Source organism: Callorhinchus milii, unplaced genomic scaffold (genome assembly GCF_018977255.1).
Source record: "Callorhinchus milii isolate IMCB2004 unplaced genomic scaffold, IMCB_Cmil_1.0 Scaffold26, whole genome shotgun sequence".
Lineage (NCBI taxonomy): Eukaryota > Metazoa > Chordata > Chondrichthyes > Chimaeriformes > Callorhinchidae > Callorhinchus > Callorhinchus milii.
The window spans coordinates 4,777,574-4,805,539 of NW_024704767.1; the positions used below are offsets into that span (position 1 = coordinate 4,777,574).

Consider the following 27,966-nt stretch of genomic DNA (forward strand, 5'->3'; position numbering starts at 1 on the left):
TTGCTCATTATTTTACAAAACCACTTTATAATGTAAGTCTAGTGATTACATTAGATAATCCTGAAGAGGTGGATTAAGCTTTTTAAATGGTTTCCTCTCGATGGAAACTGAATTCCTTTCAGAAATAGCAAATCTGGGAACAACTATAATTTTTCCATTGCCAGAAAATTCTGGTTGTCAAAATCACTTAGAATTTTATAAATGTGAGAATAATTTGAAGTCCTACAGAGTATCCAAAGCATTTCACAGCTTATGGTTGGAATATTTGTCAGATGAAATTGGCAGTGTCCCAAATGGAATACCCAAAACTCTCAAGACAGATGTCTTCTCTGATAGCTGATGAGAAAACTCCTAAGGGTTGGGGCCACAGCTGCTGGAAGCCATTACCTGGTGTCTGAGTTTGTGAACACATGCATCAATTGCTTGGAATCTGTCTTGATTGGTTTGCAGAAATGTTAGCAGCTGCTGCTCAAGTTCTGCACCTCCAACTGGTGGAACCATCATTTGATGGGAAAGGATGCAAGTCCAAGCTGTGGCCAGGAACAAGGTGGCAATGCTCTCACCCATTTCATGCTGAGCTGTATTTCCCACCAGGAAGTTCGCGGGGAGTTCCTGGAACCTGCTCTCCGCCTAGTGAGGGCTCAAACCCGGGCTTGTCAGATGTCAAATGGCAATTAGTGACTTACCACTCAGCTCCCGCTAACTATGGAAGGCAAAGCTCTAACGGGTAAGATGGTCCTAGCTGGACAAGTAGCAGGAAAACTTGCCAGACAGTGCTTTCAGTGGCAAGCTAAGCAGTACCCCAACGCACAATCTGGGATCCCCAAGGCTTGTCTCTTGTCAACCTGCCTCATGCTCTCCAGAATTAGGTACGCAGGTAAGCACTCCCGCAAGGGAGAGCGTGTTTATTCCATTCCAATAAATTGTCATGTATAGGTGGGATGCACAGAACTCGGTTTGATTTGACTGAAGCATGATGATAGAGTTCTGCATGTGTCAGACACCCGACTCACTAAGAAAAAGTCAAGAGAGTTGAAGCTGGCATTTATTTTCCTATTATTGAATAAGTATTGTATCTGCAGCTTTTTGTTCCTCCATAATATCCCTACAATTTTGTAACATTTTAGTACACATTAAGTGTACTTTAGTATCTCTTCTAGCTTGCCACTACGTAGCTTGCAGCTGAGCCATCTAGCCTGCTTGCCTTGATGAAATGGCACTGAGCTACTCAGTAGGTTAAAATATTTCATTACTTAGTGGTCAATAAATTCATATTATTCTGGTGCAAGTCTTGAGTGGGATAACTTGATTTTTTCTTGGTGATCAAAAAAAGTGATTTGCAATTATACTTCTTCAGAATGCTGCAAAAAAATGTAACAATCTGAAATACTTTAGATAGCCTAAAGGTGGAGCAGGAGTCCCATGGGTTAAGTATATTTACTAAAGTTGTGTCATAACGCCAGTCAGCAGTGATTAGTTTCTTTCTTTGATTCTAAATGTACCTTTCAGCCATTTTGCGTGCTCTGTACTCTGGCATTCGGTCTACTTCTTTAAACAATCATTTATTTAGGCAAGATCTAGAAACATTATTTATTGCCCTGACTAGTACTTGTACTTAAACTGGCTTTTCAGTCAACCATTGTTGCTGCTACACTTTAATCTGAATCTGGGTAACTGAATCCTAAAAAAGAATTAAGTGTGCTGTTTGGATAGATGGAACTTGTTAGTGGGATAGGAGAGCGCTGCAAAAGGTCATAAAGGATCATTACAGTAGGAAAACAGAGAGAGAATTGTAGGATTGGAAACTGCCAAATATATGGATATTAGTTGAAACTTGGTGAGTGGCTTTGTCACAAACCTAAAATGGACACCAATTCACCCCTGGCTTAGTCTGCAAATAAAATATTGCAGCCAGGTCATTAACTTTGATGTATTATAGAATTGAATTTTAAATTTCCAAACTATTACTGTATTTAAAAATATGTATTGTTTCCTATTTACGGTGTTTAACTACTGTTCTTTTTTAAAAAAACTTCATCTTTTTGATAGCTTGTACCTCCAGAATACGTTTGGCAATCTGTTTTGGATACAATGTCATTGATGTATTCACATTCATTCGGGAGCATTTCCCATTGACTTTTAAATTTATAATAAAGATAGTTTACCACCAGTAAATGGGATTCACAAAGTAAAGCTTAAAGTCTTACTCAGCTGTGCAGCAGCTGTCGTTTTCTCATTTTATCACAAATGTTTTATTTCAGTACCCTCATGAAGCATATGGCACTTTCCAGTAATCCTGTTAGTGCTTATTATTGAGTCTTAATCTAATGCTGTTGCACCATGTAGCTAATGGTCTTTGTTACTGATGTGTGACTAAACAGAGTAGATTATGACTGAAATTGAAAACTGAAAAATATTGTCAACAAAGTAAGAAGTCATGTTTTCTTCCCTTTCTGAAGTCACTGACAGATGCTTGGGGTATGGATCTGCAGATGTCATGTTGTTCAGTGTCTTGTGCGAATAGCCATTCTTTATGCGTACCTAAATAAGGTAGGGTTGGCAGACTGTTCATCTTTGGGGGAGGGGTGTACTGTAGCTGAGCCCAAATTTGTCAACCCATGTACAACTCTCCAGAAGGAGTTACTGGAAAAAATAATGACTGAGATCACTGCACTGCTGTGGAGGCCATGGAAAGTACATAAAGAAATAATATATAATAATAATAATCTACACATTTGATATAGTGCCATCGTTATTATGTCGTTGAAATCTCAAACCGCTTCACAGAAAATATTGTAAAATGGATTGACTATGTATTTTGTGGTTGAAACTCATTATTGGGAACTGAAATCCTAGCTGTTTTTATGTTTTCATCTCCATGGCTCAGAGGCATTAAGGCACACTGCAGCACCTTTATGGCTTCCCTGACTCAAATCACTCCCAGGCATCAATGTTCTCGGTCTGCATATGTCAGCCTTACACAAGAGGTGGCTTTGTCAACTGAGCTATCGGAGGAGTTCAGAAAAATACAATATACACAAGGTCTGGTCTGTGTTGAGAGATGTGATTGTTAGAACAGGTGTTTACTCTCACCCTTATCATTAGGTTTTCCTTTTCATTTATTAATTATACCTTCCTTGTCTTAGAAAGTAAAATGTAGTTAAAAATTTGAGTTTTATTAAAAAAAAGCAAGTTAAGCAGCTGTTTTTAATCTTATTCAGGAAGACAGGACAAACTAGTTTTTTTTGTGTTTTTCCCCCACTCTTTCCCCTGGGATCTAATAATTTTTTGAATTAAGATTTCCGTAAAGCTTAATGATGGCTTTGTGAAATGTTCAGAATATGTCCACTCACACTGAAAGAGCAATGAAAATAGATCCAGAGGCACTGAGAAAGAAGTGCAGTTCGATTGTTTTCCTTGTTTTCGAAACTTGTATCTGGAGAGAGAGCATGTTGAGCTTGTATAATCGAGTAATAGGGAGAAGTACTGGTGGTTAACAGTTTGCTACTTGGGGTAGTAAAAAGATCAGTACTGTATAAGATGATGGATATCAAATAAAAAGTTTTTTTATATACAGAATATTACAAGATTGGTTTGGATGAGGGTCCTTCAGGTTATTTAATCTCATCCTTCCAGAATACCCACCATCCCATTACAGAATCAAGCTGTTTTCTAAATGAGTCCAGTGTTCTGGTTTCAATCACCCTTCTTGGCAATCTGTTCCAGTCATTAATTACCCTCTGGGTAAAGAAAAGTTTCCTGGTGTCTGTGCTGAAATTGCCCTCTGTAACTTTAAACCTATTGGTACCAATATAGCAATCACAGCTCATAGTTTAAAATGTGTTCTTTATACTTGTTGAGTTGTTAGGTGTCCCTCTATTGATACCTAGAAGTTTATTATCGCTGAATTGTTCCAGGATTAATAATTTGAAGCCTGGAAAATGCTCATGACTTGGTTTCCTTGTTATGTGAACAATTGTTGGTTTAATTGAATATTCTCATTTGATTGTATTTTGACCTGAAATTTGTCCTAACCATTATGACCCCATTACTGCTTTCAGATACAGTATAAGGCAACTTTAAGCTTATTTTTCATCATTGATGATCATTACAAGGTTCACTGTTTTACTTCTCAGGTTTCTCTATAAGATATAATTTTATTATGGCACTGTACAATAAAGTTTGTGTGTGTGTGCCCAACAGCCTTAATGCCAATTTACATTTCTATTACCCAGTGTTAATATCAAGAACTCTATCCTGTTCCTATTTGTATTGCATTAGTGGGAACATCACCAATATGCATCAAATAAGAAAATCGTTTTTTTGCAGCATTGAACAGTTTGCCCAGATGTACAGCCAGAAAATCGGTATCAATGCCGAAGTTTTACTGAAGACTCTCTGGGGTGACTATTATTTGAATTCAAAGGCAAAGAAGATAATGAAAGGAGCCCAGGTATGTTTATCTGGTGACAATCCATCTAAAAAGGAAAGTATTTATTAACAGTAGTAATTTGGGTGAAATCATTTATAATTTTGAATTTGAATCCCTTATTTCTACATCTGTTTTTATTATAAAATATACAATGCATAGGCACTTTTCCATGGTTTGCACAACTCATACATTCCACTACCAGTTTAATGCAGGAATATGGACAATTTTATGCTTTGCTTTTTGTGAGTTAGCTCGGTTCAGACAGTGGAAGCTCATTTGATAAAGGGATAATCTAGATTGAGGCCAGGTCCCAGCAGTGTAAAGCATGTTATAATAATAATAATCCTTGCATTTGATATAGAGCCTTACCACATCTTCGACACGACTCAATGAGGAGTCCTGTAGCTCAGTGGTTAGAGCACTCGCTTTGCAAGCAAGAGACCTGAGTTCAATTCCAGGCAGGGCGAAACCTTGGGCAAGTTTCCTTACTCCACACGCCTAATAATAATCCCTCCAAAAAAACCAAAAAAAAACAATAATAAATTGGTCACTTTCAATCCATGACTGTTTGTGGGATATTGCTGTGCGCAATTGGCTGCCGCGTTCGCCCACAAATGTACAGTCAATTCACTTTACAGTCTATTCTGTGAAGCGCTTTGGGACTTCCTCCCGACGTGAAAGCGCTATATCAAATGCAAGGATTATTATTATTAAAGCGCTTCACAGAGTAAAGTGAACTGACTGTATATTTTGTTGGCGAAACACAGCAGCCAATTGCACACAGCAGTGTCCCACAAAAAGTCGTGGATTGAGTGAATCATGGTTTGAGTGAGTCGTGGATTTATAGTTCTAAAACATAATAATAAAATCCTAATAGTGTATTATATACTGACTTTCTATTTTCTTATTAAACATTTGGCTGGTTTGTAATAAGGCATAATCAATGATTGTAAATATTTCCAATGCAAAATTTCAATAGGTAATCTACCTTGTTTCTCCAAAGTGTCAGAATAATGGTTCAATTGCAATTATATGCAGTATAAGAGCTGTTGCAACCTGCCAAGTTCTAACATTGTATATTGTAATAGCTAAGCAACTTTAGAGTATCTTGTTTTTTTTTCTATTGATTGATTTGAGATTCTTTTCTATTCTCCTCACCCCTTCCCCCAATCCCAGGGAAAAGGAAAAAAAACTCTCTTTGTACAGTTTGTACTAGAAAACATTTGGAGTCTTTATGAGGCTGTGCTTATCAGAAGGTAAGAAGTATTTTATTATGTTAAAATGTATATTTCACAATATTTTTTATCATGCATGCAGATATGAAAGTTAATTCACATCTTAGTCTTCACAGCAATAACTTAAAGCTGATCTAACACAATTTGAATATATTATTGCCTTCCATTTCAACATAATAACCAAAATTGAATTACAGAATCATAAAAATGGGAAATGTTAATTTTTGGTCCATATGTGTAAATGTGAATTGATTTTGCAGGAAGAAATAAGCATAATATTTTGTAGAATAGCGAAACACCCATGACAATTCTTTGATCAAGTCTTGGATTTAGGTATATAAATAGTGTTAAAAATTGTAAAAATGCATAAACATGATAATACTGTTGAAAAATTAGGAAACATTAAAATGAGTGTTTTTTCTTGATTCTAGTTTATATAACATTTATGGAAGAGTAAAGATTATGTAATCAGATTGTGACATTGTTGTACTGCTATGCATGAGTACTGTTGCTTAAAAAAACTTTGTAATTCAGTGTTATACTCATTCAGATTAATAGTTAAGTATAGCAGCAGAAATTGCCATGACTCATGCTCATAAAGGTAAGTTTTCTGCTTCAGTAAGAACTGTATAATAAAGATCAATCGCCATTGTCTAAATTCTTTAGTAGTTGAACAAAAGCTTATTTTGTTAAAAACTTGCCTTTGCAATTACAGCTTCTGCACTTTCTACCATAAAAGTTTCTGCGCAAAGGATACTTAATTGTTTGACATCTTTCTTGTCTGGCACGATTCTAAAGTTATTCTTTTTCAATTTCTCAGCTTCAACCATAAGTATTTGCAGTTTATTTACATATAGTTTTGCAACTGCCACTATCATTCACCAAGGTTTAGAGGTGGTTTGAACAGTTCCAGTGCAGTGTTAACTGTCGAATGAAACATTATGCAGGTGGACCAAGTAAACTTTGCATTCCAGTAGTTGGTTGTACTAATGGCCAGATTTATAATTGGAATTCCCTGGCAGCATGGTGGTGGAGCAATGTGTAAGAGCTTCATTGCATTACACCATGAATGGTAAGATGCAGGTCTGTGCTTATGATATCTTCATAACATGACACCCTGATCTCCGCAGATAATTGGGGAGGTGGACGGGAAGCAAAATACTGCCTGAAAGGTTGAGAGGAGAGAGTTGAATGTCACAGGGGAAACTTTCTACTCATTTGTCAAATTCTAGATTTCCTCCAGTCAATCAAGAAATCTATAATCTCCTTCCAAAGTCTTCTGTGAGTGTGGCGATTTGTAAAATTGGCCTTTATGAAGTCTGTGGATGCAGTCGTTTGAACCTGACAGAAATATTCTAGGTATTTAAGAAATTAATGCAGTTATTCTCAATTTTGAACTTTTTTTGTCTTTTGTTTCTAGGGACAAAGAGAAGATTACTAAAATCATAACCTCTCTGGGTCTAACGATTCTGCCTCGTGATTCACGCCATAGCGATCCGAAAGTACATCTCAATGCCATTTGTAGTCAATGGCTACCTGTCTCCAATGCTGTGCTGTGTATCCTATAATATTGTGGGATTTTTTTTAAAAATCCTTGAATTTTTAATTGAAATAATGCATGGTAGGACAAATCACCGGTGATTGTAATTATGATGGCTGGCGGCGATAGCACAAAGAATACTATCAGAAGATATTGCTATCGAAAAATCTATATAGTGACGAAACTTTTCTCTTTATTTTTCATGATAAAATATAGTAACCACACATCGCAGGAGTCATCCACCTAGAATTGCATTACCTGTTTGGACTGACTTTCAAGGTTGAGGAGATATCTACACCTTAAGTGTGGCTTGAATTAATGCAGACTTGTTTGGCCTTTCCAGGCATGTCTCCTTGGAGCCAGTTCAAAACTCCCTTTTCCCAGGGGGATATTATTTTAGACATGGTGCCCATTTTTATCAGCCTCTAAAGGGTAAAGTGCTGACTGAACCCAACTGGATTTAAACCAGATCCCAACAGAGTGAATGACTAAAACGTTGGTATTTGTTACAATTATTTTAAAACTTCTAAATTTATTGAGTAGCTGGGCTACTTATGTGACAACATTGTTGAAACTAAGGAAATAAAACTGGATTGCTGCTGCTTAAAGGGTGGGCAAGATTTCTTGCTCTGTTTTGTATTCAACACACTGCATACAAAATCTAGTTGAAGTAAGTGTTCCATGTTTAACTGCTAATGCCACTGTGTGACCTTCTGATAGCATTTGGAATTGAACAGTAATCTGATTTATATTGATTGTGCCAATCTTATTTTCCAACTCACAAGATAAATTCTCAATTTGTTATTTAGATTAAATCATTGCACTGTCTTCACTTTTGTGCATGTTTATTTAATATTACAGTTGAATTTTTCATCAGTAAATACATCCTAGCAGTTTATATAAAGTTATTTAACATTTTGATTTGTGGAGTAGAAAAATGAGTTTGAGTTCTGCATTGCAACTAACGAAACAGTGTTGGTTGTGCAAACTGTTTCACATCTGATTTTTAAATAGGAATATCTGTGCCACCAACATGCTATCGAACTCTTGAAAAATTGAGACAGTGACCTGTTTTGCTAAATTCTGCTACCACCTATTTTATTAATTTTTTGAAGTTGAAGCACCATTTTACAGACTGCAGCTCCAGAACATACCATCAAGGATGATTAATGAGAAGGAACTATCCTAACAAAACTATTTTTTAAACCGTATCAGCATCTTGGGACGTCCTCCTGACATGAAATGCGCTATGTAAATGTGTATTGTATTATTCCCATCTCAGCTTGGGAGCCCAGCTAGCATTATCGAACACTTTAAGATGTGAAACGTGCTAATATAAATGTAAATTGTATTTATTCTACAAAGTTGCTTATTTGAGGTGAGGAAAATTGTTCAAAACTATAGGATGTATAAGTTAGTGAAAGGAATTTCCTCAGGAAAGGATCATTTGAAAAATGTAAAGTTAATACTGCTTCTCATCCTATCAGTTATTTTCCACCTTGAATATCTTTTGTTTAATTTAAAAATAGTAGTATAATTGTATAGCAGTAAATAACCCAAAAGACTATGATGTAGTTGTTAGGACATACGCAAAATTAATTACAGTTTTGTGAAGAGGGCCAATGAATATAATGAAACTTTGGAATGACTTCTGACATGGCAAACAAACATTAATACTATTGTAAAAAAAACAACGCTCTTCATAGGCATGAAACTTAATGTGTGTGCGTAGACATAACAAAAAATACTTCTGTTTCTACTCTTAATGTGCTATTGGGAATAAAATGGAACTGCAGGAAATATAGTGAAATATGTTTATAATGACTTTGTTTTAATATGGGTTCACTTATAGAATGATTGGAGTATGGATCTTGACCTTTACTTACAGAAAAAAATCCAAAATGTGCAGAGGAAACCAGTCAACAACCTGGTGACCTGTAAGTCGGTCATATTCAAAAATGAGAAGTTGTTTGGCACCTGTGTGCCGGCTTCACATGGATTAAATGCAGGAGAGTTGACTGACGAATGCGCCCCATTCTAATGCTAGTCAGGATTAAATGGACTTGATCCACCATGTTATAATGGGGGTTCCACTGTCTTTTTTCCGATTACTCTGAATGTTTGTATCAGTAGAGTTTCATCAAAATATGAGATAGTCAAATGGGGATTTCTCTTGTCTAGCTGGTGCCAATTCACCCAGATTAATCTAACAGTAAGTTGCATACATTTTTGGTTTCCTTGACTGCCCACCATAGCAATGGTGTGTGACAAACTCCCTAGTCCCTTGGATATTGCAGCAGAGCGGATTGAGAAGCTCATGTGCGTTCGAGCCCAAAAGTTTGATTCACTGCCTGCACAAACCCAAGCTCTCAAGCAAGGTAAGTGTTCATGCATATTCTGCCAGCTCCTGAGAATAATAAGTACCCTGCTCTTAAATATCTTTTCGTTATTTTTATGTTTATCTTTGATATCTATGGAATTATTAATGTGGATTTATCCTTTATTTTTATTTTTCCAAATTAAATTTGGTTTAGGATCTTTTTCTGCTGCAAATGAAAAAGTTTGCCTTGTCATTTTCGCTGTTATGATGCCCAAATGTATTTTCCCATCTCAGTAATTCATTGTTTTTTGGGAGGGGGATTTACAGAAGTTGTATCTTCGGGTACCAATTCTGTGTTAAGGCATGAAATTGTCTTACACCTTGTGGGTGGTATTATTTAAATGTATCTGTTATTTTGGGCTAGTGGTAGTGAGTGACCACTGGATTCGAAATTTCATAACTTGGAGCGCATTACTTGTGTGGAACAGTGTAAATACTGTATTTTACTTTATATTCTAATCATGCAAGTGAATTCTGGATTTAAAGTACTGTACCATGGAGTCTTGTAGCTCAGTGGTTAGAGCACTTGCTTTGCAAGCGAGAGACCTGAGTTCAATTCCAGGCAGGGCGAAACCTTGGGCAAGTTTCCTTACTTCACACACCTAATAATAATCCCTCCAAAACAAAAAACAATAATAAATTGGTCATTTTCAATCTACGACTGTTTGTGGGACATTGATGTGCGCAATTGGCTGCCGCGTTCGCCCACAAATATACAGTCAATTCACTTTACAGTATATTCTGTGAAGCGCTTTGGGACGTCTAGAAGACGTAAAAAGCGCTATATCAAATGCAAGGATTATTATTATTATCATTACTAAGAATGTGCTTTTTATAGTGTGCTACAGAATGTATTAATTGAGCAACTGGTACCAAACAACAGAATACCTATTTTCTTTGTATGAATATACAAGTGATGAATAATTGATTCTCTTTAAACAAGTTGGCAGGCCATATTGTAGTGTTACTATTTTGGCAAGCCAAAGCTGTAAATGGTAATTTATGAATATTGCTGTCTTCTATTGTGAAAGCTACATGTATTACTACAAACACTGGTCATCATAAATTATACATTCTGTTTTACAAAATGCTCATGTGAATATCAATAAACAGTAAGAATGGCGAGAACCCTCTAAGTTTGTACAATGGGTGAATTTTAAATAGTTTGTTTGTCATGAGTTGCTTGTTTGCCACGCTCCATTGCTTTAGAACAGCTTGCTTTTACTACTTATAAAGCTGTAGGAATTAAGAAAAGCTGATATTGAAATACGTTTGATCATAAAATAATGGTAGGATCCTTTGTAGACATATTAGTTTAGATTTGCAATTTGTTTGTTGCATAAACCAATCTGGTTTTACTGTCCTGTGGTTACAGTGGCTCTTTGAATTTGTGGAGAGGGAAAACTTTTGGAATTGCAGATGTCATTAGGAAATGCTGCTGTTTTCTGCTACAGAAACCACGGTTCAAAATTCAGCTCCCAGCGAGATAAAAAGATACCGGATGTTTTGATCAGTCAAAAGTGCCTCAGGACATTTTAATTTGTTGTGGTCAACCAGATGGCAGAAGCAAAGAAATATCCACTTGAAATAGAAACAAGTTGTTTCTTCACATGGGTGGTGAATATGAGTGCCATTCAAATTCTTTAAATTGTGTTGCGGTACAGAAATGTTACCACAGTCCTAAAAGTATATATTATTAAATGAATGTTAGAGTGTTTGGTAATTACAGTATATTTAAAAGGCAGTTCTGGTTGTACTAAACAAGAGTTGCATTAATTTGAGATTGTGCTGCAAATTCTGGTGTCTCACACCCAAATTTAGGCATTCTCTTTTCTAATCTGATCCATTACCTAAAGATATGATCTCTGATGTAGATATGGCCCCACGTCAACCAGTTATTGGGAGTTTAGTGAATCAGCACTCTGCAGACAAAATTCATTCAAAGCTCAAACATCAGGTTAACAAGAATATTTTTATCATTATTTCACTTTGGCGCATTCAGCCAGTTTGTCTTCTGCTCAAGTGAAAATGCAGCCATCTTCTACACTAGCAATGCTATTGAGAAGTCTGACTTCATTACATTATGGTAGTATATGTCAGGTAATGGTGAGAGAGAGATTAGTCGATAAAAGACATTCCGAGGAGCTTTTGTAAAGGAGAATACTGGTTTATATTAGTGCAGAGTTCCATTTTTTTAAACTAGATTACTTTTATTAGATTTTTTTGTAAACTCAGAAGTTCCCTCATTGTGTAAAGGTAACAGTTGTATGGTTTAAAATAAGTGCTGAAAATGATGTTTCAAAATGTAAAAGTGGCATCCTTGCTGTACTACCCAATCCACCACCCGGCACCTCCACTGGACTGGCACCGGCCTCCTGCTTGACCCTCGCACTCTCCGCCCCACCAGTGGAGGTCGCGCTTTCAGCCACTACGCCCCGAAACTCTGGAACACACTTCTTCAATCCCTACGTCTTGCCCCCTTTCTTCCCTTTCCAAGTTCTGCCTGAAGACTTACCTCTTCATCCGTGCTTATGGGCACCTCCTCCCACCCCCCCCACCACCCACCCAGCTCCGCCTCTGCTAAGCACTCAGAGACTCAATCCTGCGTGGAAGGTGCTATGTAAGTTGAAATAGTGGAAGCTTTTGACTTTTTCAATAAATTATGCTTCCTCATTTTTCCATGAACCCATTAATAATAGGAATATAGTTTTATGAAGGAAAATATCTGTTACAGAAATATATCATTTTTCTTTTGGTCGGTTTTGTGTTTTACCATCTGGAAACCCAATACTTGACTTGAGTATCCAAACTGGAGAGAGTACCCACAAATGGAAATTTCTCTGTGTCTGGAATAGAATGCAGCCTATCTCCCAAGTACCCTGATTTCCTAATTTCAGAGAGTATAGGTGCAGGTTGGCTGACACTGCAAACTCTAGTATATTATGACTATTATTTAATCTTTATTGGTTTTGATGGAGTGAAACTTGTTAATATATTCTGTTGCTATTGAAACATAGTAGCTGGGGGAAGGGGAAAGGCAAAACTGGTTTAGTACAAGTTGCACTTGAACATAGTGACCTGATGAGCTAACGTCTCCTCTGTTGTCTATGGATCTAATGTGAAATGAAATTGTGGATTCTATATCCAGGCCTACAGCACATATTTAAGCACTGCATTGATAACCTTTCTCTGAGGGGGCCGCAGGATGGATAGCTGGTGTCTAAAATGGGGAAAATATATTCGACAGGGTGCCATCAAATACACTTTAAGCAGAGCCGATGGAACTTTCCATCTAGCTACTGAACCTGATATGGGAGTATAGTATTAATTCAGGACTGACATTCGGTACCCAAAATGAGAATGTATTCCTTCTGCGTTTGCAACCTCTCTCAGCTTGATGAACAAAAGAATTTACCAGAAATATGTGCACTCAGGCACAACACTTCCTTGAAAGGAACATTGTGGTGGGGAAATTATAGTGTATTATAGTGGAGAAAAACTGCTATTCTGAATTAGTTCATAATTTATCCGCCAGATCTAAGCAGTCTACAGTTGTTCCCTTTTTTTGTTTCTCTCCCAATATTTTTTTCAAGGTTTAGACTTTTAAAGTTACAAATGCCTAGTATTTTTTAGCCATTTCCAAGCCAAGAAATGTGAAACTAAAATCACAACACTGGTTGTGCTTTGCATTACCAATTGCCCCCATCCGAGTAGAGTAGCATTGTTCTATGAGAAATCCTGTGTGCATTTTCTATCGGTGTAATTGTGCGCAAGGGAACAACCAGATATTGCACCGGGAACTGTGGTAAGAACTGGTCTGTTTTTAATGAGTGAACATACACCCAGTAAGCACGAGACATCCTGAGTTCAACCGCTGCTGATGTGCTTGATGTTGTATCATTTTACATATGTGCTTACTGTACCACTGAAATTTCCGTCTTTTTTCATTTTCTGGGATAACTGCTGTTTGAATCTGTGAGGAAAGTGGACATAGGATAGTAACTGCATTGTTCTTGATGGCTGCTCTTTCCCACAGTTCCATCAAGAACTGGTCTACCATATGTCAATTCTAATTAAACTACATTCTAATACTACAGAACAAAGTACCTAATGCAACATGTTAAAACTATTGTATGGAAATATATGGTAGAAAAACATCACATCTAAATAATAATAATAATCTTGCATTTTATTTAGTACCTTATCAAGTCATCGAGACTTCTCAAAGAGGTTCACAAGATATACTGTAAAGTGATTGACTGTATTTTGTGGGAAATACAATTGTATATCAATTAAATAAGGAACCATCACCCATTGAATTTAGTAACAATGTTGAGCGATGCAGTTTAACTCACTCAACCTGATACATTCTTCTTTTTCATTTGATCAGCATTTATTGAATGCAAGAGCGATGAAACTGCCCCAGTTATCGTATTTGTGTGCAAAATGTTTGCTGTTGATTCAAAAGCTTTGCCTCACAACAAGCAGAGGTAAGTTGTTTTGGGGGAATGTTATGCACTTGAAAATATAAAAAAAAATTTGCCTGCGACTTTATTATTGTTCCGATGATTTTTTTCTATGTATTTTTACTGAAGACTCAGCATGTTGTGATAACTAAATTATGAAGTATTATTAAAACTTGTAATATGAGCTTAATCAAAAGTTGTATTGCCTTATACATAAATAGTTCTATATTGAGGACAGTCTACCCCCCTTGTCATTGTTTTGTGTGTTGTTACTCTTTGTGAAAGAGAAGTTCTGCAAATAGATGACATTTACCTCTGAATTTGCTACATAAGTATTATTTTACAAAATTCTATTCTTCTAAATCTCTATTGAGTCTTTACTTGGATTTTGCCTACAATTTTAAAATCTGTTAGCCTCAAACAACCTTTTCCTTTTGATTCACTGTTGAATAATTAACCAGAAAAGATGTCTAATTTGATGCAACTGCAATCTTGATGATTGTACCTCTTTTGAAGTTTTTGTTTCATGTCTAGACTAGAAACAAAAATGTGCAACGTCTATAAGTGACTATAGTTAGAGAAAAACGTTATATTCAGGAGGTCTGGATCTAATTTCAATATGCTATCAGTCTTCATTTTAGCAGCTGATTCAGTAAATTCTGTCCTGACTCAGAGCATATTAGTTTCCCTTGATGAATTAGAGGGTTTTTTTCTGACAAGCACAAGCATTTCTGTTAGATGCTCCAAAATATTCACTTCAGTTAATACCATATGGGGTGGAGTTTTAGAATGGTAAGGGAAGTGTATGTAATTTGTATAGTTTGAAATCTACCTGTATCACCTAGTCAATTTAAACAGTGTCTAGTATCAATTATTCTGCAGTTGAATAAGAGACATTATTGTTCCAACTGTACCTGGAAGAATTAACGGAATTAGCAGTGCCTTTTTAAATATGAACCAATGTATTTATCAATAATAAAATCACTAAAGCTAAATGTTATACCTTGTACTCCAGATACTTAGGTATCTAAAATCACATTTCTTGAGAATGTGGTAATAATGGCTCTGTTAAACAGTACATTTTAATTGCTGCAGTATTGGAGTTTTCAGAGTCACTGGGTTTAAAGGGCATTTTTCCAGCCAGTCAAAAGTCCGGTTACCCATGATTGACAGGTCAATCTTTATTGTGTAAAATTAGATTAAAAAAATTACTCTGACTCATTATCCCTTCCAACCTGACAATGTACGGACGAATAAACATATCTGTCTTGCTCAAAGGATTGATTTCTTTGCCTTTTTCTGAAACATAGTTTGCAGTTCAATCAATTGGAAGTGAAGCAAAAATTTATAACCATTACAATTTTTATTATTAAACACACAGGTTGTGAAACCTTTTTGTTATGCATCAATTACAGTAAATTATAGCAAAACTTTTTTATAATGGTAATCCTGTTTTTTTTAAAAAAAACAAAGAATGCTTGAACTAACACCACCTTGTGTTGAACTGAACTTTGCCCAGTGCCAACCTAGGAATTTCAAGATAGACTCTCTGAGTGAAGAAAAAAAATCCTGGTATCTGTCCTGAAATTGCCCTTTATAACTTTAAACCTACGCCTTCTCGATCTATTTTCTTGTTGCATCCAAAAGTAGACCTTGACTGTAGATCAACCCCATTTTATAACAATGTCTACAAAATTGGAACCCGTGTGGATAATGGCTCTTTGAATGAAAATGGCCTCCGCTTGTGCTTCCGGAATGTCTGGTCGCTGCTCACACTGCTTCTGGAACAGACTGGCTGGCTAGTCAGCGCCAGAAGTGTACCACACATTCAGTAAACCTGGGCCCACTGGATACCAACATTATAAGTGAACTTGCACTCTAGTAAATGCCTTATAACGGTGTAGGACTGTAATCACTTGTGTACGTATGCAGCATAGAGAAATGCCTGTGAAACGAGCAAGCTTTTTTTTCCAGCCCCGCGTTAAATATTTCTGTGTCGTATTTAAATGATTTCCAAACCATTCCTTATTTTGACCTAACATTTTAAGACCTTGTCAAGTCTTGGAGCTGCTTATGCTCAATAATTCAGGTCATAGTTCTACTCTGTAAATCTTTTTGGAGAGAAACTGTCAAATGGAGAAATAAAGTGAGTTGGAGGCTTTTAGCATTTTTGTTAAGTTGGAGCTCGATGAAGACAAAGAATAAGTTTGTTTTTACTTTTTGTTGTATGCTGGCATGATGCCCAGTTCTCTTAAATCAAAATTAACTGAGTTTGCGAATGTTCACAAAATGGTTTCAATAAGACTTTTAAACCTACCCTCAACCCTCATTTCAATTCACATTATTTCCCACATAAAATTACCGAGTTTGCCAAGATAAAGAAGAGCTTGTTTTGGAACATAGTAGCTTGACTAAATATAGGACCTTGTTGTTTCAGATTGTATCCATCATCATGAAATTTAGACAATGGAAACGGCAGTCAAAACAAATGGTGGCAGACAAGCATAGCTGGCAATGCACTGCAGCAAGTCTGTCAAATTTGGTTCAATGCCAAGTGTCAAATTATACTAATTAAATATTCAGCAGCAACCTTTTGTAACTTTTCTTGCTTCTATTTTATTCTTAAAGATCTTTAAGATCAAGCAACCAAAGTTTGAAGTATAATTCTAAGTTTTGCATTCATTTGGCTTTTCTGTTTCCCTTGACTGCTTGTCTCGAATATGTGTGTAGCTGGAAGGAGTGACTTGTCTTTGAATAGCTTTTAAGTCAAGCTTGAACATACCATTCATCCAATTCCAGTTTGCATAGAATTTCTTAATTCTGTGACATCAGCCATGGTTCTTGCAGAAGACATTTCATCTGATACCAATTTTATTGTTTATTATTTTATCCTACTTTCTCTAGAGTTAACTGAACAGTACTTATAGTTCGCAACCTGATGGGCATCATTTTTCTATAAGCATTGCTAGGTTAAAGGCATGTTTAATGTGTATCTCAAAGTCTGTCCAAATGTATAATAACCAATGTTGCTTTTTGAATGTTTTGTTTTCCTTGTTCATTATTGCTGTAATTTAATACACAGTATTTCCAAGTGAAAATGTGTTTTCACTTATCTTTAGTTTCAGGCTACAGCAATATATCACTAACTATTGCAAGAACTAAGCCCTCGGGCTACAGGATAAATTACTACGAAAGTAAATCTTAAAAATTAAAAATACTAAATCTTAAAAATTGAAAATACTATCGGCTAAAAACTAGTTAAATTTGTGCAAAGAGTATTTTTTTGTTTATTGTTTGTATAGTGCTTTAGGTAAGAGATCCCTAATCAGGGTAATTAAGTTTCTGCCAACATTTTTTACCATTTTTGTACCATATTAATGCCCAGTCACTCCATTTTACAGTATAACTTGTGAAGCAATTTGAGTTGTTTCTATGACTCACTAATAATAATATTGTTATTATGCATTGCCTCAATTTTAATAATGATAATAATATTATTATAATTGAGATAATGCATAACTTTGGATGAAAGATATGCTTTTCTGAAACTACCCTGGTGAATGGATGTCAATACCAGCCTCAGAGTTGCAACCCTCCTCTACATCACCGGGTTAATATTTTCATATACTGCCAGAGAGCAATTTTGTACGATGGATATAAACTTTGATTATGAACTGGATTCAAGCTCTCAATTTCAGTTTCAATTACGACCTTTTAATAAGTTAGCAGTGAGAAACACTCTTGATCTTCTGAATACTTTACAGAAATGTTATGAAGCACTTTGTTAATCCCTCAATATTTTAGGTGCTGTATCAAACGCAACAATTATTGTAATCCTGTTGCAAAAAATTCTGAAATTCCACTTGGATCCACTTCCATAGAAGAGCTGCTAAAAACAAGGCACTGCCATACAAGATCTTATCCATCTCATTTTGTATTCACAAAATGCCAATCCTTTATTGCTTATTTCGGGCCACATCGTATAATCAGTCAATTGGTCTGGGAAAGATTTCTGTTGATTTACATATGTATTGGTTTTTGTCACATATTCTGTTCCTATGCAAGATGCAAAATTCTTCTATTTCAGAGGGTTTTTTTTGTAATTCTGTGCCAACATTCCCTTCCCTTTGGCTGGCTGACTCTATTGGAATCCCAGTGCATCATCAGAATTTGTTTTTGTGTTTGAAGGGGAAGTGTATTCACTGTTTACTCTCTCCCTGTGTCATGCATCATTACAATTGAGGGAGTACTCAAAAGATCTGCTTCCTTGAGCTGCAGTCAGAACGTGGGACAAGAATGGCCCAGGATTTTGCTACCAGTTTCTTGTATAGTTTAATGGCATAGAAAAATACCTCACTCCATTTGTGTTAGGGTAGTGACAGAAAGATTTGGAGTTCTTACTTTTTGAATAAATAGGATTAAAGTTACATTTGACGTCCTTTTTTTTAAGACCTTTGACTCAAGAAGAGATAGCCGATCGGCAACAACAGGCCCGACGTCGACATGCAGAGAAACTTGCGAATCAAGAGCAGAAGCTTGCACAGAGCCTTTCTGGGAATACTTCCTCAACCAGTACAGAGAACAAAGGTGAAGGTTTTATCATAATTAGTGCTTGTAATGGACCAAAACAGTCACTAAAAGGTTTAATGATATAGATTTTAATGACTCCCAAGATTTTTGCTAAATTATTTTAACATTCTGTAATTAGGGATTTGGATTTTAAAGGTTTTTTTTCCTTTAAGGATTTCAGGATCCATTTCTGTTTATATATCTATTTCAGAAGCATGAATGCTATGAAACGTAAATCAAAATGTTTAACNTTTTTCACTACTAACCAAAATTTCAAATGGCATAGAATGAAATTAATTTAATTTAAATCACATCATTTCAATGAGATTAATTTCATCCTAATTGACAAGACAAGGCTCCAATACATTTTTTTGCTTTTATTTGTTACAAAAACTTAATTCAACAAAAATGTACGGCATAGCATGAAGCTTCGCCATTTGTCTCACGAGTTTGAACCTGTTAATAGTAAAAGTATTTAATTGCTCCCTATCATGGTGCCCTTTGCTAAGATTTTCCATTTAATAATTGTCTTGGTTAGTAAGTTCTGTTATGTCAGTTGAATGTTGTTTGGTTATCTTGGTTCCTGGTGTAAATACAATGACAAATCATATTTACTTGAAGAATCAATGAAGCAAAATACTGCAGTATTGAAGAATTATTTGACTTCACTGTGAAGAATCCAGTGGCCCAATTTTAATTCATAATTAATAAAATCTGATTATCATGACGCTGAAATGATGTAACTTAAATATTTACATATAATTGCTTTTCACTTCACTGAAGAGTCTCAGCTGACCAACCAGGTGGAGCACATGAGTCTGAACTCTGAAGGACGAGAGGCAGAAGACAAAGAACACTTCATCGCCTTTGCCAGGGTCTACAGCGGAACAGTTCGCAGAGGACAGAAAATTTTTGTTCTAGGACCAAAGTATGACCCTTCAGAAGCTTTAGCCAAGGTAAATATTTGTTCTAGGACTGCACTGCACCAAGGTCAGTGCCTTGGGATGTCCTTCCGATGTGAAAGATGCTATCTAAATGTAATTTTGGTGTTGTAAATACATTACAACAGTTGGTGATAAATCATCAAGAAGCCATTCTCTCCAGATTAGAAACCATTTAGTTTATTACTGTATTATTAATTATCATCAGAATTGATTCAGTCTAAATTTAGCTATGATTGGTGAGATGACAGGCCTTTTCCTAGTCAGCTGCAGTGCTGTTATGGAGCATTGATTGCAACGCAGCACTATTCACAAATTCTTTTGTGAATCTTTTGTGAATCTGGTGAAAAAGGTACCCTTGTACCTTTTAGCTCTCAAGTGATATTTGCATGATTGTTTGCGTCTTATTTTCCTGATACTTTAGCTTTTTCAAGTCTTCTCAACAAACACTTTTTTGTGACTGCCATTCTCAAGTTACATTTTAATCTGAAGTCTCAGTGTAATTTAAGTAGATGACCATTATAAAGATAAGCTTCATGCTGCACGTTTTCCTTACACACCCTAGCAAAGCTTGCTCCTCACCCATTTCAACATAGTTTCCTGTCTGTTTAGACAGTTTTTATTTAATCAGACTTTTTGTATACATTTATTCATATAGTAACTGTGGTGATCAAAACAAACGAAGAATTATTCTGAATGATTGAACAAATTTAAACCCCCTCAATGACAATGTGGATTTCATTATATTTTGGAACCTTTTATTGTTCTGTGCCATGAAAAAAATGCTATGCCAGTGAAAGATCCCTGAAGCAATGGAATCTGTGTTTTAACAAGTAATTTTGATGCGGTTAAAAATACTTCAAATGCAATCTATTTTGGTGTGAAAATATAAAAAGTATAAAGTAGATCAAAAAATACATTTTGAACATGGCACCATCATGACTGCAACAGTAGTGTTCCCTGGAGTATGTTAATCACTCTGAGACCCTAACCTGCCTGGAGGGCGCTATATAAATGCAAGTTGTTGTTATTGTTTTCATGTCTTGTATGCTTCTAACTTCCAATTCCATATTGAGCAAGATATTCTTCTTGCTCTTTGTTATAGAATCATAGATATTTACAGTGAGAAGGAAGACATTTGGGTCATCGAGTCTGCACCAGTTCTCAGAGCAAGGTGTACTTTGATGGGAATTAATTTGCATTCTGTTTCACAGATCTATGATCTGCATGTGGCGGGGAGGGGCTGAGGCACTTCTTGCTTGAAGCTTGTACATTGACTTTCCTTTTAAAGCTGTTTTCAATGTGATGAAGATCTTTTATAATAAGAACAAAAATTAAACATGAAGGTGGGGGAAGTGCCCAGTAAGAGCATGTAACTGAACAAAAGAAGTTTATGAAATTTTACTGTGTAGTCCCTCGAAAGAGCCTTACCCTCAAGTGCGGTGCCACAATATGAAGCGATATTGCACAGGACCATGACATTGGTCACATTATCAGCACCACTATGTACACACCAAAGTGAGTGCTGCCATTTGCATTTTCTTTTTTAAATGGTAAAGAAAATTTGAAAATCACGCTATACCCAACGTTTTCTCAGTAGCTTCAGGATGTGAAACATTTTAAGACTGTTACTCATGTGTTATGCGGTCGTGACATTGACTGTATAGGATAATGCATTCTGGAGTGAGTTTGAGCATGTTCCAAGGCAATATCACATCAAACAACTGAGATGATATAAATTACAAGAACAAAGGTTACATGATTCATTGAGGTCACATGAACTTCTTGATGTGCAACTGCCTTGGAACACACCTCAGAGTGTCTAGGTCAGTATAATATATAGAAACGTTGTGAGGGAATAGTATTTAACATGTAAGAAAAACGCAGGAGTAAAAACCACTGAGGTTCAGCTGTTGATCTTTTTAAATGTCTGGAACGTTTCTGCCACTGTTACCCTACCTCATGAATTGTTCCAAATATGCATGATTATTCAAGCAAAAAAACAATTTATTTTAAATTGGTTACTTGCTCTACTTTCTTGATTTAATTTGAATTGATATTTGGGATTTACTTTATATGTACTATTTATATTTATGGATACCTGTAGTTTATGTTTTTCTTTCTCTGACTCTTTAGGTGGTTGAAGTTTCATTTTCTATGGCTTTAATTGTCCTTCAGGTTGAATGAATTCAGTGCATACTTGTAATTCTACTGGGGCCTGTTGTGTCTGAGATTCAGGTGAAGCTCTCTTGAGTAAGGAGGGATAAACACTCAACCCTATAGGATTTGTAAACCAGCTTTTAAACCAAAGTTGTGAACTCTCTTTTGGACTTACAAACATTAAGCAAAATAGGAATACAGGCGGGAGATAATGCATTGCCGATACTCCCTTCATCTTAAAGCAGAGCTGAGAACCATCTCTCCATGGTAAACACTTTTAAAATAATAATGTTTATATTCATATTTCTGTACACAGATACCTGAAAATGCTTCACCCGTTGATGATCTTCAGTCTATCCCGCACATGACTTGCTGTACATTGGAAGACCTATACCTGCTAATGGGCAGAGAATTGGAGAAGCTAGAGGAAGTACCCGTGGGCAATGTGCTAGGTATGACTGGACCGTAACCTCTGAATCCTAAAGTTTTTTTAAGATGACGGGAGCGTTGGACGATTATTTTCTGAGCAAAGTTCAATCCTTCTCTCGCTTTAAAATTGTTTGTTTCGACACAAAATATGTAATACTTGCAAATGGATATCTTGCATTTTAAAGCTTGTGCTAAGATTTCATGTTGAGTGTCTACTCTCAAACTGTCCTAGTGGTAGTGTAGGTTATAGGAATGTCCTACATGCATCTTTCTTGGATCCATTGGGTTCATTGAGAGCTGGAACTTTGGTTTGGCCAAGGAACTGAGCCCAGAAAGCATTCTGCCAGCTGAGTATGCAACTACCCATTCAGTGGTGATTGTCATATGCTCAAATAGCTCCAGACTGGCACTTGAATCTCTTCAAAGAGCCTGCTCACTGTGCAGCTGTTTCAGGAAACATGCCCGTCTTCCCATAACCTGTTTCGCCAGAGAATCAGAGGACAGAATCGGAGACATGAAATCAGTCTCCATGAGCCTAAAAATAACCTGTAAAATTGGTGTTACCAATTAATACTTTTTTATAGTGGTGTTCCACAGGCATTTATTCATATGCAACTTTAGGCATGGACTGTGTATATTAGAAAAAAAATATTTATTGTAATATTTGATCAGGTTGATATAATATTTAAAGCATTTTACTACATTCACTAGGTTGGCAAAGCTCCGGCAGTGTGCTGCTCCTAATCTATTAGGCATAATTCATGTCACTCAGGTTTTTTTGCACATTATTCAATTTGAGCTCTGAAGTCAGAGGATACCATGGTTTGAATTGAAGGTTCAGGGTATGTGGAATGTGTGGGAAGTCTAGCACTTTTAAAGATTAATGCCTGATTTAACATGACCATGGATAGAAAGCAGGAAAATGTTCTGCACTCCAGAATGTTTGCATTAACCTTTTCAAAATACAATTTCTGTGGAGTGGATTTTTTTAAAAATGATATCATGTTTTTACATTTCAATGGGTCAGGAGTGTACTGTAGGAGGACCTGACAGTATTATCAAAGCAAACACTCAACTGGAAATGTAGTCCCTCTTTCAGATTCAAAGAATATGTCTCCATTCGTTGCTTCTTTAGGTTAGGTTCATGACCTGAAACTGCCTTGTTATTTTTTTTCTCTGGTTTGGGTTCCTGAGACTGATTGTTAACTGCAACTGAAGTGGAATGAGCATTTAATTAAGTGATTTGGGTGGTGACCGGACAACAAATGTGTTCAGTTATATTCTAGCTATTTGTTCAAATCGGAAAAATTGGAGGACATAAAGGAGTGGTTGGAGAAGTGGATTAGACGCTGGCATTTCACCTCTGGCATTTCACCTCCTACCTGAAATTTAATCTAGACAAGAAATTTGTCCTGCTGACTGTAGACTGTTTAAGTTTAATTAATCACAATTTCAAAGTGATCAATACACCACAGCATTAAATGCCCTTAATTTGCATTGCATTAATAATCTCATTGATTTTGGAAATAGAAAACACTGGTATGGTAGGGAATGTTCTGATCTGAGAGCCGAGAGACATCATTGAGACAAAAAATAATGAGTTTTATTTAACGAGTGATTCTGTATCTGCATGGAATGATAAAAAGGTCTATTCTTCTTCATTCATAGAATCACAGAACAAAAACAGTACAAAAACAGGCCCTTTAACTTATCAAGCATGTATTGGTAGCACCCATGTGAATTTTCTCCATCAACTCTCCCTTTCAGTCAGGCAACTCTTTCTCGGTCTTACTTATTCAAAAAACTAACGCTGGAGATCTATATCTTGGGCTGCAGATACCAGATTGCAAATCTCTGTCAGTTGGAATTTGAGTTTACCTTTTCCAGTTCATGTATACAGTTCTAATCCTTGCACCATGGGTAGAATCATTATTTTTTTAAAAAAGAACTGTATTATGGACATGTAACAATTGAAGAAATTAAAAACGGTGGTCTCTTTAAATTCCTTTCTTCCTAACTTTAATGATATATCCCTCGTCTTTTTGTTCAATGAAATTGATGATCAGTTAGTCTATCTGCTTGCCAAGCATATTACACATATCTTATTGCGCATGTGGTGGATCCTGGCTGTTTTACTATGAAACTTTTTTCTTTATGAAAGTAGATTCATTAATTTAAATTTGCTCATATATATATAGACACACATATATACTGCAAAGAACATTCTGTTTGGCTTTTTGTGTTTAAATCCACAGAATTGATTTAATTATGATTTTGAATTACAGAAATGAGTAATGATAATCAAATTTTTTGTAGTATGGCTGTATGTAGACGTGTTTCTTTATATACATATATGTACGTGGCAAGTTTAGTTTCAAGGTTTCTGATGCCACCATGGAAACTTTCAATTCTTTCCAGATGTACAATTTTTTAACCATTGGAGTGTGTTATGATATTCCTAATAGTGATTTTATATTAATTCTATCCATAGAGCAACAAAATGTAGTTAAGATTTATTTGGTGTTTTATTAATAGCAAGCAGTTTCTAGTTTGAAGATTTCATTTGTATTGATGTATAATGTGTATTTTACAGTTGCATGTGTAGTGGTGAAACACTATTCATTTTACTGTATTTATGAATAACATATTATTTTTCAATATATCCTTAGAACGTATGAACCATAGTTTATCAAAATCTTTATTTCATAGATATTTTCAAATCCAAATAGTTTTCTTTGGGCAGGAGATGAGGGTTATTACTCTGTAGAATAAATAATGAACATATCATTTATTATTATTAAGGTGATGAATTCTAAAATGTGGATAGATGTCATGGCATATTTATTGTGCTGAAGTACAGCTTTTTTTTAAATTTAACCACTTAGCAAGGTACTTGGCCAGCTAAGACTGTCTAATAGTTTTACACTTTTTTCAATTATTAGTTATGCCTTAAAACAAAATTCATTTATTACTCAATGGGTTAATTTTATCAGCCTTTAAAAGCGATGTGGATTCCTTGGGACTCACACTCAGAATCATTTAGCACTGAAAGATGACTGAGCTGTGTGAGCTATCTACTGAAATATCTGCTTGCAGAATTATTTATGGCAGCTTCTCTTCAGTGAAAAGCTTAGGTATGGTAAATGTGGTTTTCGTTTCCTGGTCCCGCATTCTATTGAGAAACTTTATACAATTTTTAATTTTTATATCTTGAGCATGGAAACTTCTATTTCATAAAATAATAAACTGATAATCAGATGTTAATGAGAAGCAGTAGTGCCATAATCATCCATGGAGCTTGTAGCCTGCTGCAAACAAGATAAGATATAATTTGCAAGATTAGTAAATGGAGAATCCTGCAAGTAGTTAGATATGTTTTTCTAAACTCTGATTCAAGAAATGTAAACTATATTTCTTTGCTGGTTCAGAATGGAACATGAGTAAGAGGAATTATTCCTCTTGATTGACAGAATAAAGCATCGTCTAAGGATACATTTCCCAATACTTCATTCTGAATGAAGGGTAGAATGTTTCTTTATCTTTCAGGTGAGATACATTCCCAGGAAAGTATAGAATGGCCACATGCAAAACAAATTTCTCTTTTTTACTATGCTCTCTATTAATTTGTGATTTCTCACTATTTTGCATGGCATGTATTCTTGTGTCCTTCTTGATTAAAATTGATTTGTCCAAAATTATGGCAGTTTTACAGTGTGATGCACTGAGAAAAACTTAACTCACGTAGAGTCCTGGTAGCAGGGGATGGGTTTTCTGAAACAAGGCCCTAAAGATGAAAGAAAGAACCCAATACATTACTCCATCCATCCCTTGGAAAATCCACTAAGTTACCTACAATATCTCAGCACTCTCGCTTTTAAGTCAGAAAATTGGGGGTTCAAATCCCACGCCGGGACTTGAACACATTGTCTAAAGCAACATTGTCGGAGATGCTATCCTTTGGATGAGATGTTGAGTCAAGGTCCCATCTCCCTGTTCAGGTGGACATTAAAGATACTGTGGCACTCCTGGAGAAATGAATTTCTCCTGGTGTCATGGCCAACAATGCCCCAAATAAAATTGGTCACTTGTTTATGTCTGTTTGTGGGACATTGCTGTGCGCAATTGTGCTGCCACATTTGCCTATAAATACACAGTCACTTTATGTTACAGTAAATCCTGTGAAGTGCTTTGAGACGTCCTTCCAACATGATAAGGCACTATACCAAATGCAAGGATTATTATTATTATTTGTAATAGAAATAAATATTTGGGGGAACCAACAATGACTCATTCATTGATATTTTGTATATCTGGCGGAGAAAAATCCTCCTCTTGGCAACATTTTACAAAAGCATGAGGCACCACTTAGACTAGTTTTAAACACATGACATCAATGATTGTTGAAGTTTGGCAGCCATCTGGAACAACCCTCAAACTTTCAGCAAACACGGTTTTGATTTGGTTGTTAAGGGAGATGTACAGCTTGACAAGACTCTGCTAGCTTCTGCCAAAGGTATTAAACCAACCATTCCTCCTCCGCCTTCCTAATTTTGAGGAATTTCCTTGTTTAGAGTAACACATTAAAGAGAAACAGATTTCTCCCCATCCGATGTATTCTTTGAATTGATATGTTTCAAAGTTTGCATTCTATTTCTTTTTTAGCCTTAAACTCGTGAGAATAGGTTACTATGTATGGTTCGGCATTTCTAATGTGTATTCCACTGATGTGGAACACACAGTCTGGTTTGGATTCTTTTAAGCATGGTGATAGATTCTCACGTGGGTTGTCCAAAAAAACGTACATTTAACTAAAGGTTCAAGCCTTAACAAGATTATTTATTTATTCGCCAAATGTATTCTTCTCATCAAAAAGTGTTCGGACATCTTATGTTACCAATACTTCTTGGTCAAACAAAACAGTTAAGGCTTATGAAGCTAATATCTGATGATACAGGAAAAAGCAAAAACACATCGACTTGGAAATTTTGTGTGACTAAACCTGAATGAGATGTGCAATATAATATTGCTTCATCTTTTGTCACTATAATACATTGTTTCAGTAAAATTGTGAAGTAACATTTTAAATAAAACCTTTGAAAGAATAGTGTTTGCATAGTAACCACTTTAAATTATGAAGTTCAGGAAAGANTTTTTTATTTTGAATACACATAATGTATCCCATTTTATCCTGTGACCTGTTGTGCAGAAATGGAATTGGTTCTTTTCTAGGGACACCTATTAGGAAAAACACCAAATGGCATTATTAATTGACATTGTGCACATTCCCTCAGCAGTGTTTTTTTTAAAAAAACTTCCTGTGTTTTTTTCTCTTTTATTAAGCTACTTATTACCCAGCTGCTCTTTTCTTTAACTTGATCATATTGAAAGCAAAACTGTATGACCCTGTGCACTTGTATAAACTATTGCTTTCATTATTAATTATTACGTATAGCTTTTATAATCTCATTCAGATACAATGATTTCACCTCCAAATGCATTCTCCTCAGCTAGAAGCAGACTGTATACAGATTAATCAGTGGAATTAAAGAGAGTACACTAAAATGTAAACTGTTATATATTACTTTATATTTATTTTGTATTAACACCATATAATAAAGCATGTGTCTATTTCATCTGTCTTAATTTTTCAGCATATCAATACACAGATTGAATTTCTCCTACTAAATAGTCATTAGTTATAAAGGTTTCAAAAGTGTCTAAAAATAAGTAAATTTTTTATGGTTTTTTTATAAACACATATTTAAAACTAACTGTACATTTATAATCGCTCTAAAGATTTTTTAAAATCAACTT

General features: G+C 35.6%; 1 protein-coding gene across 1 annotated transcript in view; it reads left to right on the forward strand.

Annotated features, from left to right (window-relative positions):
* Nucleotides 1–27,966, forward strand: part of efl1 (elongation factor like GTPase 1) — a 65,068-nt gene that overhangs the window by 8,632 nt on the left and 28,470 nt on the right. The window contains 8 exon segments of the mRNA XM_042344103.1: nt 4,330–4,453; nt 5,609–5,688; nt 7,088–7,224; nt 9,463–9,585; nt 13,978–14,077; nt 18,504–18,640; nt 19,406–19,578; nt 22,040–22,175. Of these exon segments, the coding sequence (XP_042200037.1) occupies nt 4,330–4,453; nt 5,609–5,688; nt 7,088–7,224; nt 9,463–9,585; nt 13,978–14,077; nt 18,504–18,640; nt 19,406–19,578; nt 22,040–22,175 (1,010 nt within the window).